The 15,681-nt window shown below is 43.7% G+C and overlaps 1 protein-coding gene across 1 annotated transcript; it reads left to right on the top strand.

Moving 5' to 3' along the window:
- The first annotated feature begins 1,722 nt into the window (after positions 1-1,722).
- Positions 1,723-15,392, top strand: LSM11 (LSM11, U7 small nuclear RNA associated). The gene is made up of 4 exons (XM_038534901.1): positions 1,723-2,185; positions 7,571-7,710; positions 9,574-9,657; positions 10,102-15,392. The coding sequence occupies exons 1-4, from the start codon at positions 1,723-1,725 to the stop codon at positions 10,510-10,512; spliced, it is 1,098 nt and encodes a 365-aa protein (XP_038390829.1). The 3' UTR covers positions 10,513-15,392.
- Positions 15,393-15,681: the final 289 nt, after the last annotated feature.

Below are 15,681 nucleotides of genomic sequence, written 5' to 3'. Positions count from 1 at the left end.
GATGAATGATAGGTGGCACTTTGGGTGACAAGGCACTGGGTATGCTGTGATAGGCCAAATGAGGCAATAGGGTAACATAGCTCCTGACTGGCAAATGTAAGTCATTTACTTAATGGTAAGTAAATGTATAGCATTTTATATCAAAATTTATATAGATAAATTGTATCTACATAGACCTCTATTATATAGATATATTTAAATATAGGCATTAGGGTACAGACTTTCAGAACAAAACATCCAAAGAAATGTGCTTTCTGTGGGTGCTATGTGATAGTACAAAGGCTCAATTTTGTCATAAGATAGGGGGACAAGCATTTACTCCTTGAATTGGCAGCAGTTTGCAGCTTTGTTTTTTGTTTGGGTGGGAAGTTTTGTACAAAGGAATATAGTTTAATAGTCCTGCCATAACTAAACCCATAATGTTCTTAGGAACTCACTTTGATGGCTTTTCTTTTGTAGCCTGTATTCTTTCTTTATAGTTACATATTTTCATCTTGCTCTCTAAGGTAGAGAATAGCATTCTCTTGGGCTTTCCAAAGCTTAAAGAAATTCTGTTGAAATAGAAAGACAGCTAGTGTGTAATTAACACTAGTTGTGATAGTTCAGGAGAGTGGTGGCAGGAAAGTGATTTGTGTGGCTTTTGGGTAACTGGAAACATCTTGGCTGTGCTGATGGGAGTAATAGCTGGCCTTCTCTATGGACTGATTTTAATATCAAATAGCAAAAACGGGGACACCTGGGTGGCTTAAATTGGTGGAGCATCTGCCTTGGGCTCAAGTCATGATCTCCCCGTCCTGGGATCAAGCCCCACATTGGGCTCCTGGCTCAGCAAGGAATCTGCTTTCATTCTCTCTCCCTCCCTCCCACGCTCTGCCCCTCCCCACTGCTTGTTCTCTCTCTCTCTCTCTCTCTCTCTCAAATAAAATCTTAAGGGGGGGAAAAAAAAGCACAACTATCTTGTTAAACAAGTCATAAAATAACAAGTGGTACAACCAGGTCTTGTAAATCTTCCATCATTCTAAGAGCTGGATCCTAATTTCCAAGGAAATTGCCCAGGCAGTGCTTGAAAAATCAGGAATACAATGAACTTTCCTTAATAAGGTCTCTCTGGTATTAGTGCAAGTTATTTTGCATGAAGCGTAGGAAATGGGGGATTGGGGTCCATCCCTCCTTCAGAGTTTGACGGTCTACTTAACCAACACTAGCTAGCTAGCATAGGGCATTTACATGCGCTCTGCGCAATACCGCTTCATACTTTGGAGAATTCTGTGGGTTAGGTGCTATTCCTATCCTATTCCAGGTGAGAATGTAAAGATCCACAGAAGCTAACTAATCCGAGCCCGGGCCTGAAGGCTTATGGGGCCACCGACTGCCCTCTTCCAGCCTCTTCCCACCCGCTCCGGCTGGGAGCGCACACGGCAGTTCGAAAGCAGGGAAACGCTTAGGGAGGCTGGTTAAATGCCGATTCCAAGATCCACCCCCGGGGAATCTGGAGTATTAAGAAACACGCTAAGTGATAATGATGTGAATGAGGAAACGCCGCATTCAAGCAGATGAACCTGTTCCCCGGGCGCGCAGGCGGCGGCGGGCCGAGCGCGGACACAGGCTGCCCCCCCGCGGCCGCGCCGGCGCAGTGCAGCCCCGAGCCGCGGCTGCGCAGTGCCGCCCTCTGGCGGCCCCGCTCCTCCTTCCCATCGGCCTCGGCTTGCGGGCCTTTCAAACATGGAGGAGCGGGAGCGGGGGGCGAGGTCGGCTCGCGCCGGGAGCCCCGCGCGCCCCCCCAGCCCGCGGCTGGATGTCAGCTCCGACAGCTTCGACCCGCTGCTGGCCCTGTACGCGCCCCGCCTGCCGCCCATCCCCTACCCCAACGCGCCCTGCTTCAACAACCTGGCCGAGTACGAGAGCTTCCTCAGGACCGGGGTCCGGGGCGGCGGGCGCGGGAGGGCGCGGGGCGCGGCCGCGGGCTCGGGGGTCGCCGCCGCCGCCGCCGCCGCCGCCGCCGGGGCCGGGGCCTCGGCCAGAGCCCGCCGCCGCGCGGACGCCCCGGCCCCGGACCCCGAGCGCATCCAGCGCCTCCGTCGCCTCATGGTGACCAAGGAGGAAGGGGACGGGGCCGCCGGGGCGCGCCGGCGGGGTCCGGGTCGGAGCAGGAAGGCGCCGCGCAACGTGCTCACGCGAATGCCCCGTGAGTCCGGCGGGGGGCGGGGGCGGGGCGGGGCGGGGGGGGGGCGGGGGGCGGGGAGGGGCGGGGGTCCCGGGGGCGGGGCCGGGGTCCCGGGGGCGGGGCGGGGCCTTGCGGAGTCCGCCGTCGGCGCGAGCCGTGGGGCCGGAGCTGCAGGAGCGGCCGGAGCGGCCGAGGCCGCCGAGGGGGAGCCGGCGGCTGCGGGGTCTGCGGGAGCGCTCGGAGGCCGGGAGGGGCCCGAGCCGGGGGGCGGCCGGCCTTCGGGAGCCCGCCTGTGCCCGTCGGGGTGGAGCGCGGCGCCGTGTGGCGACCCCGACCCCGACCCCGGAGCGCTGACGGCCCCCGGCTACGCGGGGAGGCTCGGGGAGGCCGCGCCGTCCGCACAGCCCTTGCTCGCCCGCCGGGGCCGCGAGCGCCGGGACGCCTGCGGGAGCACCGTGTGCGCAGGCCCGTCGGAGTTGTGACGGCGCCAGGGACGCGGGCGGCCCTCGGAGGCTGCCCCGCCCCGCCCCCCCGTGTCGGCGGCGGCCGGGTCTCGCTCCGAGGCAGCGGAAGCAGCGCGGGGCGGCTCACGCCTCCTGCCCCTTGGCGGAGCCCTCCCGACCTCTGCCGGTGAGCGCCGTGGCCAGTTGGCCGCCCGCAGCCTCCGCATCCTCCCAGCCGAACCGAACCGGATTGAATCGCCGCCGCCAGACCGGAGGGTCGCGCGCTAAGCCGGGGAGGATCTCGTGACATCCCCAGAAGTGCGCCTAGAGCAGCTGCGGGTCGGCTGTGTCCCGGCGACGTCCCTCGCTGTGACTCGGTGCCGCAGCGGCTGGCCCAGCGGGGGCACGGACGGAGCACCCTGGTGCCCTCAGAACAGTGGGGGCTCCTCATTCTGTGTGGACGTGGTTGTTTTTTTTTTTTTTTTTTTTGCCGCCGTCGGATCTCGGAAGTGCACTCCAAGTCTCACACCGTAACATTTATTTCCATTTTGCCAGTTGTTGCTTCGCTACTGAGATTGTCAAGGGAAAAACTTATTTTATGTAGCGAACGGTTTTGGCTTTGCCCATGAAGCACTGTGCTTCGTTGGTACGACGGAGCACGGAAAGCAGCTCTTGATTTGTCGTGATTAAGGATATGGTGGCATCAAGATCTCAGACTGTGCCACAGGCACTGGACACAGTGGACTGTACATGATGATGACGGGTAGACATCACAGAGAATTGATAAACTTCCGAAAACAGGAAGAGTACGGCAGTGTCTGGGTGGCTCCGTAGGTTGAGCATCCGACTCTTGGTTTCGGCCCAGGTCTTCATCTCAGGCTTGTGACATTGAGCCTAAGCTGGGCCTTGGGCTCCCCACTCAGCAGGGAGTCAGCTTGCCTCCCTCTGCCCTCCCCCTGTTCCAGTATAATCTCTCTCTCTAAAATAAATAAAATATTTTTTTATTTTTAAAAAGAAGAAAGACAAGTACAGAAACAAGGGTGGAGATGAAAGTCATTCAGAAAGAGTTCCTAGAAGAGATTGGCTTCAGGTCTCAAAGTTAATTTAAGGAAGGGCATGGTTGAGGATAACAGTAATTATTTAAAAGTTAGGCTTTTGGGCAGCCCAGGTGGCTCAGAGGTTTAGCACTACCTTCAGCCCAGGGCCTGATCCTGGAGACCCTGGATGGAGTCCCACATCGGGCTTCCTGCATGGAGCCTGCTCTCTCATAAATAAATTAAATCTTAAAAAAAAAAAAAAAAGGCTATTGGGGGTATAATCTACACATAACAAAATTCACCCTTTTTAAGTGAGTTTTGGCAAATGTATAGCTGTGAAATGACCACAGCAATCAAGTTACGGAACAAATCCATCACCCCAAAAAGTTCTCTCATGCCCCTTTTTAGATCAGGAGACAATTTTATTGTTGCTAATTAGGGCAACTGTTATTTAGCTAGTAAGTGCTGTGCACTTTGCTAAGCCCTTTAGATGCATTATATCTTATTTTACCCATAGATACAACTTTATAAATGAGGTTCCTTGAGCTTAACTACTTGCCCAGGATCACATAGCTAGTTTGCAACTGAGACCTTTTTTTTTTTTTTTTTTTTTTGCAACTAAGACTTACTGCTGGGTTTGTCCAACTCCAGTGCCTGTGTGCCAGGGCCATTATGCTAATCTCAAGTAAGGGAAGAGGGGAGTTCATTCTCATTTTTCTTTGCTTGCTTCTTTTGGTGGGTGGAGGGTGCCACATAGGTGAGGCAGAGGGTGTATCTGGAGCAATGAGAACTGAATTTAGGTCCAGAGAAGGATTTGTTAAAACACTTTGAAGACCAAAGATTTTGTCTTTGTTATGATAGATAGTGGGGACCACGTGTATATTGTTAAGCAAAAGCACTTTTAGGGCAGTGTCACTAATGACTTAATTTCTAGTAGTAGTAAAATATTTAGGGGGGTATAGACCACAGATTCAAAGGTTTGGCTGCTGGCTTTTTAAATTTTGAACACTGGCTCCTCCACTTTCTAGCTGTTTCACCGTAGGCAAGTCACTTAAACTCTTTGGGGCCTCAGTTTCCTCATCTGTAATAGTATCTACCTAGAGTTGTTAGATTTAAATTAGTTAACCCATTCAGAGCTTTTAAAACAGTAGAACACAGAAAAATTCTCAGTTAAGTGTCACTGTGATCATTATAGGTTGTTGTTGTGGTTATTGTTTTAGACTGTCATAATTAAAAGCTCAAGGTCAGGATGTATATATAACCTGCCTGTACTGGGTGTTGGCTCAGCTGTTTACTAGGTAAGTAACCCTGAGACATTATTTAAACAAATATTTCTGAGCCTTCATTTTCCTCATCTGTGAAGTGGGGCAAAATAATAGCACCTGTGTATTAAAGTTGTGAGGATTAAATGAAATAACATGCATAAATTTAAACTTGGTGATAATGTTGGTGTCAGGGGTGATGTGAGTGAGGGGAACTGGAAGACTGTTGTGGTAAACCAATCATCTGATCAGGCTCTGGACTGTATTATTGGTTGGGGAAAGAGAAAGAAAAGAGCACGTCTGAAGTTACTGAGGATCTATTGTCTGAGCTTAGTGTTACCACAAGTAGGGAGAAGAATGGAGTTAAGAATGACCTGGCTTTAGAAGGTTGGGGGGAGAAGGAGATCCCGAAGAATAACTGTCATCAAAGATAAGGCATATGTTTTTGTGTTGTATTAAATTTCAGAAGACTGGCTCCTATAGCCATTTGGAGTTTGTTACACAGACTGCTGGAAAGAGATGCAGAATGTGTATTCTGATTCAGAATGTGGAGCTCATCTTTGCCTTGGCAGTTTGCTGTGACAGACGGTGCTAGTGTTGTATTTTTGATCACACAAGGGAGTGAAGTGCTCCCAGGAATTACACCTTATTAAATCTTTGGAAGAAAAAAAAATCAAGGGAAAAGTGCAGATACGAGAGTTAAAAGACCTGAGTTTATCATTTGTTTAACCAGAGTAAGAAACTGTTAGATGTGTGCTTGTGTTTTCTTTCTGATTTGGGGGTTCGGGGCGGTGGAGTGGGGGGATGTAGTACCTCTGGGGTTTTTTTCTGTTTTGTTTTGTTTTTTGTTTTTACAAATTAGAAAAAGAATGGTCTTTCCGCTGCTTGTGGAAACACCTATGGGAGTGGGAGGAAGCGGTGAATACATATAGGCAGAGAAACTGATCCAGGCAGTGTGATCAGTTTCTAAGAACTTAAATTACAGAGACTTATTCCTGAAATGAATCTAGAAGATAACTAGTCTAACCTCATTTTATGAATAAGGAAGCTCAGACTTGTGAAGAAAAAGTTACTCAGACATTCAAAGAATTTAAAAATACCGATATTGCTAGAAGAAGAGTAGATGATGAAGGTCAGACCAAGGTTCTCCTGTTCTTTTCCAAGACCTCTGTTTCTGCACACTGCCTTCTACTGTGCCTCCTTGTTGAATCTTCAATCTGACATAAGCTCCTACTTCTCATCTGCTAATTTAGTTCCTTTAAGAGTATTTTCTTTTGTTAATTTATCAATGCCATCATTTATAAGCTGATCCATGAGTGAGGGATAAGGAGGTCATGGGTAACCTGCTTAGTTATCCAAACTGAAGTGCAGGACTATTGTTTACTGTCATGTCACTGGAAACAAAACAGATTTTTTGTGTGTGTTTACTCTTGATGGCAATAATCAATCTCCAGAGAATTTTGCCTTTTAAAAGTGAGAAAGACCGAGACTGTATATGTGTGAGTGAGAGTGTAAGAGTGTGTGTGTATACATGTAGTTTTCTTTTGGGAGGTTTTATATGGTATAGCCATCAAATTGTGAAGGCTAAGTTAATGTGAAGTAATAAAAATGAAATTCATCTCTGTTCCCAAGCTCTGAAAAAAAGAATCCATCATAGTAAAGGCTGCAATTTATAGTCCCAGCATTCTTCCCATGAATCGTTGTACTCTTTATGTGATGCTTATCAGCAGTCTCATAGGAGCCTAATGCCTAGCAGGTGCCTCTGTATCAACCAGGCTTGGAATGCACCCAGGTATCTTCCTCCTAGTGTAAAGATGATGTACGCTGGAACACTAGTGGCTCCAGAGAGCTTAGCATGGAGTATCTTCAGATAGGGGCTAAAAGTCTGTTCTCTGTTAGAGGACTGCGTATGTTTAAGCACAGATGTGCTACAGGATTTGTTTAAACATGTGATTGATAAATAAATAAACATATGAATGAAATTTTGGCTTGTTTTTCCTTTTTTTTTTTTTTTTTTTTTCCCTGTAAGAGTCAAGCTAGATATATGGTTCAGGAGAATTATCTTTTTTTTTTTTAAGATTTTTTATTTATTTATTCATAGACACCGAGAGAAAGAGGCAGAGACACAGGCAGAGGGAGAGAAGCAGGCTCCATGCAGGGAGCCTGATGTGGGACTCGATCCTGGGACCCCAGGATCACACCCCAGGCTGCAGGCGGCGCCAAACCACTGCGCCACCAGGGCTGTCCAGAATTATCTTTTTAAAAGCTGTCTTAACCAGTCACAGAACTAAGAAGAATTTTGCTGCTGATGTGTACATTTAATGTAAGGTTCCCCCACCACTACCACCAAAACATTTTAAAATAATGGTGCATCTTAGAATCAATGGCATCATAGAACACAGAACACAGAATACACAAGTAGTGAAACCTTTGGGTGATAGACAACTGTATGCTTTCTATCTATCTTGGCAGAACCTTGCCTTATTTCAGGATATGTTGCCTGTACCAGTTCTGTTGCCCATTGGGCCTTCCTGTTTCCATAGTGAGGTTGCCACTGCACCATGTTGCTTGATGTTGCTGGAGATGGTTGGGTGGTCTTGATTGTTAATTCTGGGAATGAGAGCAAATGTTCATGCTATGCTCGCTGTTTTTGCCTTGTTTCAGTACATGAAGGCAGCCCTCTGGGTGAACTCCATCGTTGTATCCGAGAGGGAGTGAAGGTGAATGTTCACATCCGCACTTTCAAGGGTCTTCGGGGCGTCTGTACAGGCTTCCTCGTCGCATTTGACAAGTTCTGGAATATGGTAATTAAGCCTTTCTCAAGGGCCTGGAGAACCTCCTAGGGATTAAAACTTTTTTATGTCCAAATGACCTGAGTATCCTAATTTAGGAAAACCAATAGAATAACTTCGCAGAACTAGAATTTTTGCAGTCTGGGGTTATTTTAACTTCTTCTTTTCTTTAGGCATTGGCTTTCAACCAGTGTAGTTTTGCTCGTCTCTTCCTCCTAGAGACATATGACAATGTCTGGGGACATTTTTTTTAATTGTCACAACTGTGGTGTGGGAGGGACATTACTGGTATCTAATGGGTTAGAGGCCAGAGGAGCTGCTGCACATCCTATAGTACACAAGACAGCCCCCCAACAACAAAGAATTATCTGGTTGAAAATGTCATTAGTGCTATGATTAAGAAACCCAGCCTTAAGGAATAATTATTTATTTAGTAGTTTTATGTCAGTTTCCTACTGACCTTTCTTTCATTCATTTCAAAATATTTATTGATTTCCCACTTTGGCCGTTTCTTTACCACAGTGTTAAGAACAGAAATTTCAGAAAGGAACTTTCAATCTACAGTTTTGGGAAGATAGGTAAAGATAGAGGGGAAGCAGGCATACTAATAAGCAAGGCACTTTCCATGGTATTTCCTTATAAAGGAAATGTGCCCCCACTCTCCTAGAGGTTTACTGTCTGTTTACTAGACATAGTAGGAGTGAAGAGATACATTATAGCACAACTACACTATGAGGCAGTTAAAATAGGAACCACCAGGCTTTCTGGCATTTCTTTTTCATAGAGTCTTCCATCTCCAACTTTTCTTTTTCCTGCGTTTTATCTTGATCCATGCATTCTCCTAGATGAGTATAGTAGTTGCTGACATGTAATGAGCACTTAACATTTGCTGGATAGTGTACCAAGGGTTTACATATATTAATGAGTGAGGTTTATTACTATTCCATTTTACAAATGAAGAACTTGAGGCTGAAGATATTGAATGATTGATTGCCCCAGGTCACACTGTTAGTAAGTGGAAGTTCTAGAACTTTATCTCAGGTCTTTCTGACTCCTAAGACCATGTTTTTAACCACTGTGGGATCAGAAGACCTGGATTTGAATACTAGCTTTACCGCTTGGTAGTTGTGTTACTCTAGGCAAAGTAGTTTTTCTGAGGCCCATTTTTCTTATATCTAAAATGTAAGAAAAAGTACTTTATTGTTATAATTTTACCTTTGAAGGAAAAGGATTTAAGAGAACGTCTTTGATATGATGGTCATAATAATAATACTGTCAGCTTATATTTGTAGGATGAGTTACACTTTTCAGAATGATTTCTCATACTTGATTTCATTTGATCCTAAATAGCTGTCCTACAAGGTTGTTCTCTCAGAGACAAAAATTCACCAACAATTCTGTGTAACCCTGGTTAGTACCTGTTCATTGCTGTCATAAGACCTAGAAATTGAGGAAGGAAAGGAAGCAGTAGAATAGTGCTTCTCAAAGTGCGGCCCAGGGGCATCCTACAACACAATCATGGAGTTTCTGGTTATAACAGTTCCTAGGCTTTATCCAGACCTACTAAATCAGCATATCTAGGAAGTAGCCTTGGATTTATATTTTAATAAATTTCCTAGATATTTATGCATATTGAAATTTAAGAACCTCTACCATGCATTTGTAAATAGATAAAACATCTTACATGGTGGTAGCAGCTTGGAAATCACTCAGAGGGTGCCTGGTATTACCATGTTTTTGTACATAAGAGCAGAGTCACTTGTTTGGTTCTGCTAAATGAGGTGTTTACTCTGCTTTTTAAAATTTCCCTGGAAGCTGTAAAAATAATATTTTTAATTATGCCTAATTTTTTCCCCCTTTGGGCTATTTCTCTAGGCACTTACTGATGTGGATGAGACCTACCGAAAACCTGTTCTAGGCAAAGCGTATGAGCGGGATTCTTCATTGACTCTCACTAGGGTAGGCTATTTCTCCTCACTTCTTGAGTGCCCATCATGCTTTCAAGCTTAGGAATTGAGGTCACTGAGGCTGGTGACCAGGTTTTCTTAGTGGGAAAGCTCGATTGCTGTCCACCGTGCATGCCTGGACCAAGATCTTCATTAGTCTCACTTCTCATGCATTCAGCTAATCACAAATGAATCTATGCTTTTGACCAGCATAGTATTTGAGCAATAAGTTACCTCTTTAAGCCTTAAAAGTCTTTCTATTTTATACCACAGAGAAAAGCAGGTGACTTTTCTCTTGTCATATTTATCTGAATTATAGCTACCCATAGAAGAAGATCCATTACTAACTTTTAAAAAATTACACAGCAAGGAGCAATCTGGTGTTTTTTCTATATATCGAAAGAGGGATATTGGAGGCTAAAGAGAAGGCTGATATTTATCATTGCTTTCCTTATAGCTGTTCGATCGCCTAAAACTTCAAGATTCTTCCAAAAAGGAAGCAGATTCTAAGTCTGCAGTTGAAGACTCCACTCTGTCCAGATATTCCCAGACATCTACTTGGAAGGTGGCTTCAGTGTGGGGAAGAGGAGATACTGACCGGGGCTCACGCAGGCGTTCCCGCTCTGTCCCTTCTTCCCTGCAGGCATCTGCAAGGGAGGAGTCCAGGTCAGAGATGTCAGGGAGGACTACACGGACAGAAGGGTCAAGTGCAGGAGGTACCTTTTCCAGGGCTACCACCCTTTCCAGGGGCCAGCCCCGTAAAAAAAAGCGAAAGCCCAAAGTGGATTACCAGCAGGTATTCACTCGACACATAAATCAGATATTCATTCGAGGTGAGAATGTTCTGCTGGTTCATCTTGCACAGTGACCAACTTGGCCTCACTGGAGCTTTGGTTTCTATAAATAAAATGCATGAATTGCTGCTATGCTGTATCCTAGTATCCCAGTGAAACTATGATTCCCTCTGGTCCTGCATGTGCAGAGCATAGAGCCAGGCTTGGGCCCTCTGGAAGATGAGCTTCCTCAAGGGGACACAGGCCTCAGGAGGGTGGGTATTTTTGCTAATATCAAGTCAAAAGCTGTACAGAGGAAACATGGATCTTATTTGGTGTCATGGTCAACTTTAGAGATACTCAAACCAAATATCAAATCTTCATTTGAATTAGGGAGGGTCATGGTATGAATTAAATTCACCCCACAGACACTATAAGGATGGGAGGAAAAAACACCTCAAAAAAAAAAAAAAAAAAAAAAGATTTCATTTCTAAAAGCTAGTGCCCTGAGTACTCATGAATTTGATTCTAAGAGTAGCAATATAAATTTCCCTGTAGTCCTGTGCCCACAACTTGTAACTGACCTTCGAATTTTGCTCTATATCATTCTCTCTTGATCCAAAAATGTAATTTATTATCTTTGACTATCTGTAAAACTAAGAAAGCCACCAACTTATGTAAGGGTAGAATTTGAATAGCTGCTATGCTCAAAGCAGCCAGCAGTGAACATTCTGTTTTTATCCCTCTCCTTATTATTTAAAGGGATAACAGAACTTCATCAATCTTCCCCACTTACCAGAGGTAGCTTCTGAGAATGGCATGCCAGGTGGGACTAGAAGATACTCATGAGGTGGCTTCTTGTCCTTTTCTTTCACTTCTGTGGCATGGTGCTAGTGCATGTACCCAGTGTATTGCCCTTCTGTATGTAGTGTGAACTGTCCCGTGAGCTTTATGGCAGGTGACTGTGACCTTCTTATCTGGTTTCAAAGAGTTCTCCATGAATTCAGTAATATGTATGCATCACATAGTTGAGAGTTCCCTTTCCAGGCAGGGCTGGCCTGTGTAGACCAACTTTCAGAATGATTTTTCCATGAAACAGGAATGGTAGTTTTATTCCCTCATGTCACGCCAGAGAGGCTCTTACAAAGTACAGTGGGTGGCATCCATAAGGGACACTTTACTCACAGCCTGGCTTGAGTAATGGGAACACTGTAGCACCCTCTAATACTTCTACTTGAATCATATATACTTTTTCAATCACCAGTACAGAATAGGCTACATCTTGACACAGACTGTTAGGCAATATTTATTTTTTTTGTTTTATTAGTTTATATTTGGTTTGATTTTAGATAACTTATGTTCAAAGGAGAATGAGAAATAGGTAACTAGTTAAAATGTTTGAAAAAAAAAAATTCCCCTGCTGTATCTTTTGTGTAACTTAGGTAAGCCTTCTGAGAATCAGGATGAATAACATTTAAGGGAGTTAGGACACCTGGTCCTTTTGCTAGCTGGGTCCTGGCTCATCATGCAATGAAAGGAGAGCAGACTTAACCCCTCTGTGCCTCAGTTTTTCCCATCAGACACCTACCTCACCGGGGCACCGAGTCAGAAATTTAGGAAGGCATTTTAAAGTCTCTAAACATATTTAAGTGCCATGAATAGCTTTTACTAACTATATTTCATAGCTTGGTAAGAGTTCTATGTCTTATGAACAAGGTAGGTGCTACCTATGAAGGTCATCTCCATAGGTGTCATAATTATGAACTTGTCCTCAGAAGGCAGTGATATCTTCAGGAACTATTTTCCATAATCCATTCCTTTCTCCTAAAGGACAATGGAAGTTCTCAGAAGAATATCCTCAATAAAAGAAGAGTAATATTTCTTTGCTGCTTCCCCCACATCCCAGCCTTTTTCTGATCATCATCAGAAAGAATTCCCCTGAACTTTTCAGTGGGTTTATATGGTAGTACCAAAGGGAGAATGCACATCTAAAAATGACACATCCCCAAAGGGGAATTATGGGAGATGTTTTGTTCTGTTTACTAGTTTTTATTTTAAAATGCATTTTAAATATTACTCTTTAGAGCCATCTCACATACAATAAACATTTAGAGAGGTTCCATGTTACAAAGTATGCAAATTATCTTTGGAATCTGCTACTCTAAATTCTCTTCTAAGTAGTATGTCTAAAATCTCAGTTCCAATTAATAGTTATCATCTTTAATCATCAGGCACCCCTGCCTCTACCTCTTTACTGTCTTTCCTGTTAGATGTCTTCATCTGTCTGCGCTTCTGTCCCTCAGCTAGAAGCTGCAATAGATACCAGGTTTTCCCAATAAAGTAAAAGTTTGGTATCAAAAGGAATCTATCAGTTTCCATTCATTTTAGTGCCTGACTAAATGTAATGTGATTTATTTTAAACACATGCTGCATTTTCATGTTTATATATAATTTTCATGTTTATATATAATTTTCATATGTCCAGATAATGATTGGCTTACTACTTTTCTGTCCAATTTAATAATTCTGGCTCTGAAAAGTATTTTAAATCCATGTGATCAGTTTATAATATGCCCATATACCCCCGTTTATGGTTTGGTCTGGACAGTAATTCTAGGATAAATACTATTTAGTAAATATGCTATTTTGTACAAAGTATGACAATTGTTTTTTAGGGAAGTCAATTTTTTAAATTATTGCCTTTTCTTTATTATTCTAGAAATTTTTCAAAAGGGAGAAAAAATTGGTCCTAATAACCTATGTGCTGCTCTGAATATGTCATTACCTAGGACATTATAATAAGTTGCTATGAAAATAACTGAAGTCTTCCTCAGAGGAAAGAAAGAGAAAAGGAAAGTAACAGCTACAACGGTAGAGTTCTGGAGGCCCCCTGAGGGGAGTCTTACAAAACTGAAATGCAACAAAACTTATTTCTAGTATTCTCCAGGGATTTGGGCTCAGGGCAGTTTGGTAGGCATAGTACATATTTTTGAACATCCAATTTGGGTTCTTCAAAGTAATCACTAGACATGGGAATCTGTTTCTGAGACAGTTCATGGGACATACACAACAAGTACCTGTGCACTTGTTGAGGTCTCAGGAGCAGCCAGCTTTGGGTTAGATGATAACAAGGCATTGAGCAACAGAGATGTGTTTTCACACCCATGATTTCATGTGCCATTCTTGGTACACAGAGGTGATTCTGTGGCTGCTACCACCAGGAGAACTTCCACTTTAGGTTATTTGTTCTGGTACTCAGGAAGCAGTTTATGCTTCCTTTCAGAGACCATCTTATGATGGTGGGCCATTTGTGAGATGGTTAGCCAGCATTACCAGTGTCTAAGGCAGGTGGCTTTAGACCAGTCAGTTCCTTGCTCTCTGTTCAGGGTGCTTATCAAATCAGAAAGCCTAGAAGCCATTCACATTAAAGTCTAGGTGCATGAGAATCCTTGCTCTGAGTTGTTAGTGGGTCAGGAGGGGCGTCATCTATCCTCGTGGTAATATAGGCTGGGAGTACCTTTAGAAATTGTCAAGGCATGAACTATGAGCTGTCTTTAACCCTCAGAAGCTGTACAGAAATCTAGGTATACCACTTACCCCTTGAGAGAAAAATAGTACCCTAACTTGATGCTAAGGGGTTTTGTATTTCTATTTGCATTATCCCTGTAGCTGCTGACATGGGCAAAATCATGAAGTAGAATCAATTTTGTAAATTTTCTCTAATCTTTGCCTTTAGGAAAAATTAAAATTATTCAGACAGCTAGCTGTCACTGGTGCTGCCCCAAAGCTTTCCCATCTTTTATGTATTTTTTATTAATGAAATGGTTACTATGGGAAGGCCAAGGTTCACATAAGAGTATCACAGTATAAACAAAATGGTTTAGCAACTGTTTTAATTTTTCTTTTCCTGTGCCAGATACAGACTACAGTTAACCCTTTTTCTATTCATCAGCCTGTTTTCCCAGACAGTAACTCCCAGATGCTTTTCTTAGTGGTTATAAAGCAAGAAAGTCTCATCTGGGCCTATGTTGCAAAGGTGGGTGGTCTGTCACTACTTTCTGGCAAATTGAGTTGATGGATTTTAGATAAGCCTATGGGGTTCCTGTCATAGGTTCCTGGGCTCTAAGGAAGGGTTGCGCCTTTTTTACTCTCAGTGTTTTGAGTATTTTTCAAATGTTTGTAAGTTGTCTTGCACTCCTCTAATAAAAATGAAAGCTATCTGTCAAGGAATGGCTTTGGATGGTTCAGAGATCTAGGGGAAAAGAAGTAAGTACACCTGAGACCTTCAGTTGGTCTTTTATTTATTTAGAATAAAAAGTAGTTTGATAAGCTACCAGAGTTAGTGCTGCTTTAAAAACACTCTCTGAAAAGATGGCAACCGTCCCTCAGGAAGGCTATAAAAGCTATTCCCAATACATCGCAATTGCTTTTGATTTTTAATCCTTTGGAGCAAATGTCTGATGTTATGTCTGATGTTATGTTTTTAGAGCTGTGGGGGAGAAATGTCTAAACAATTTTAAGGGGGTATTATTTAATGATTATCTGACTGAATCATATGTGAGCTAGGTTCTAGGGCAGCTGTCCGGTTCTTTTTCTGTTGTCCTGACAGTAACACAGATAGTAAGCGATGTCTTGAAAAGTGATTTTCTTATTTCATACTGACATCTAAAGACATTAGCCTTCTGTTTGGTAACCCTGGGGATACTCCTCTGCACCGTGACTTATTAATGTTTTTTTTAGATGAGGCTAAACCTGGATTACTCTCTGTATTTATACTTTCACTATTCATATACCAGCTGCTAAAAGAAAAACCATAACTTATAATCTTGTCTTGAAATTACTCCTAATTATGAAGTTCACTAAATTCTTCATGTTTAGGGAGGATTGCTGCTAGTAATGTCAGTTTGCAGTGTTCTGCTTTAGGTACGTGTCTTATGGGAGTCTGGAAACTAATAAATACGATTGTATTAATGTACTGACTGCTTTGTCTCTGCTGATTTTGAGGGTGGTGGAGGGGAGGAGGAAGGGGAGTCTATTACCAAGTGACGACACTGACCTAAAAAGTTAATGCATCTCAAGCCTTTTGCCATCTCATTGTTGTAACCTTGTGCCTTTTCTTTACCAAAGCACATGACTGCATCAACTCTCCTTGAGGTGCCTTTTTTCTTCCAAATTTATTAGAAGGTCATGCTTAGAAAAGGAACTTGGCCACAATGTGAATTGTCTCTTTAAAGCTCCAAGCCATGGTAATTGCCCTGTGAATT

Source organism: Canis lupus, chromosome 4 (assembly GCF_011100685.1).
Source record: "Canis lupus familiaris isolate Mischka breed German Shepherd chromosome 4, alternate assembly UU_Cfam_GSD_1.0, whole genome shotgun sequence".
Lineage (NCBI taxonomy): Eukaryota > Metazoa > Chordata > Mammalia > Carnivora > Canidae > Canis > Canis lupus.
Note: the sequence above shows the minus strand (reverse complement) of the source record. Positions and strands in the feature narration are given on the sequence as shown.

Bases quoted from the DNA above. Each gene is read 5' to 3' on its own strand.
- LSM11 (XM_038534901.1), top strand. From the start codon at position 1,723: ATGGAGGAGCGGGAGCGGGGGGCGAGGTCGGCTCGCGCCGGGAGCCCC. The intron at 2,186-7,570 runs GTGAGTCCGGCG...GCCTTGTTTCAG, and splicing joins CGTGCTCACGCGAATGCCCC to TACATGAAGGCAGCCCTCTG. The intron at 7,711-9,573 runs GTAATTAAGCCT...CTATTTCTCTAG, and splicing joins TTGACAAGTTCTGGAATATG to GCACTTACTGATGTGGATGA.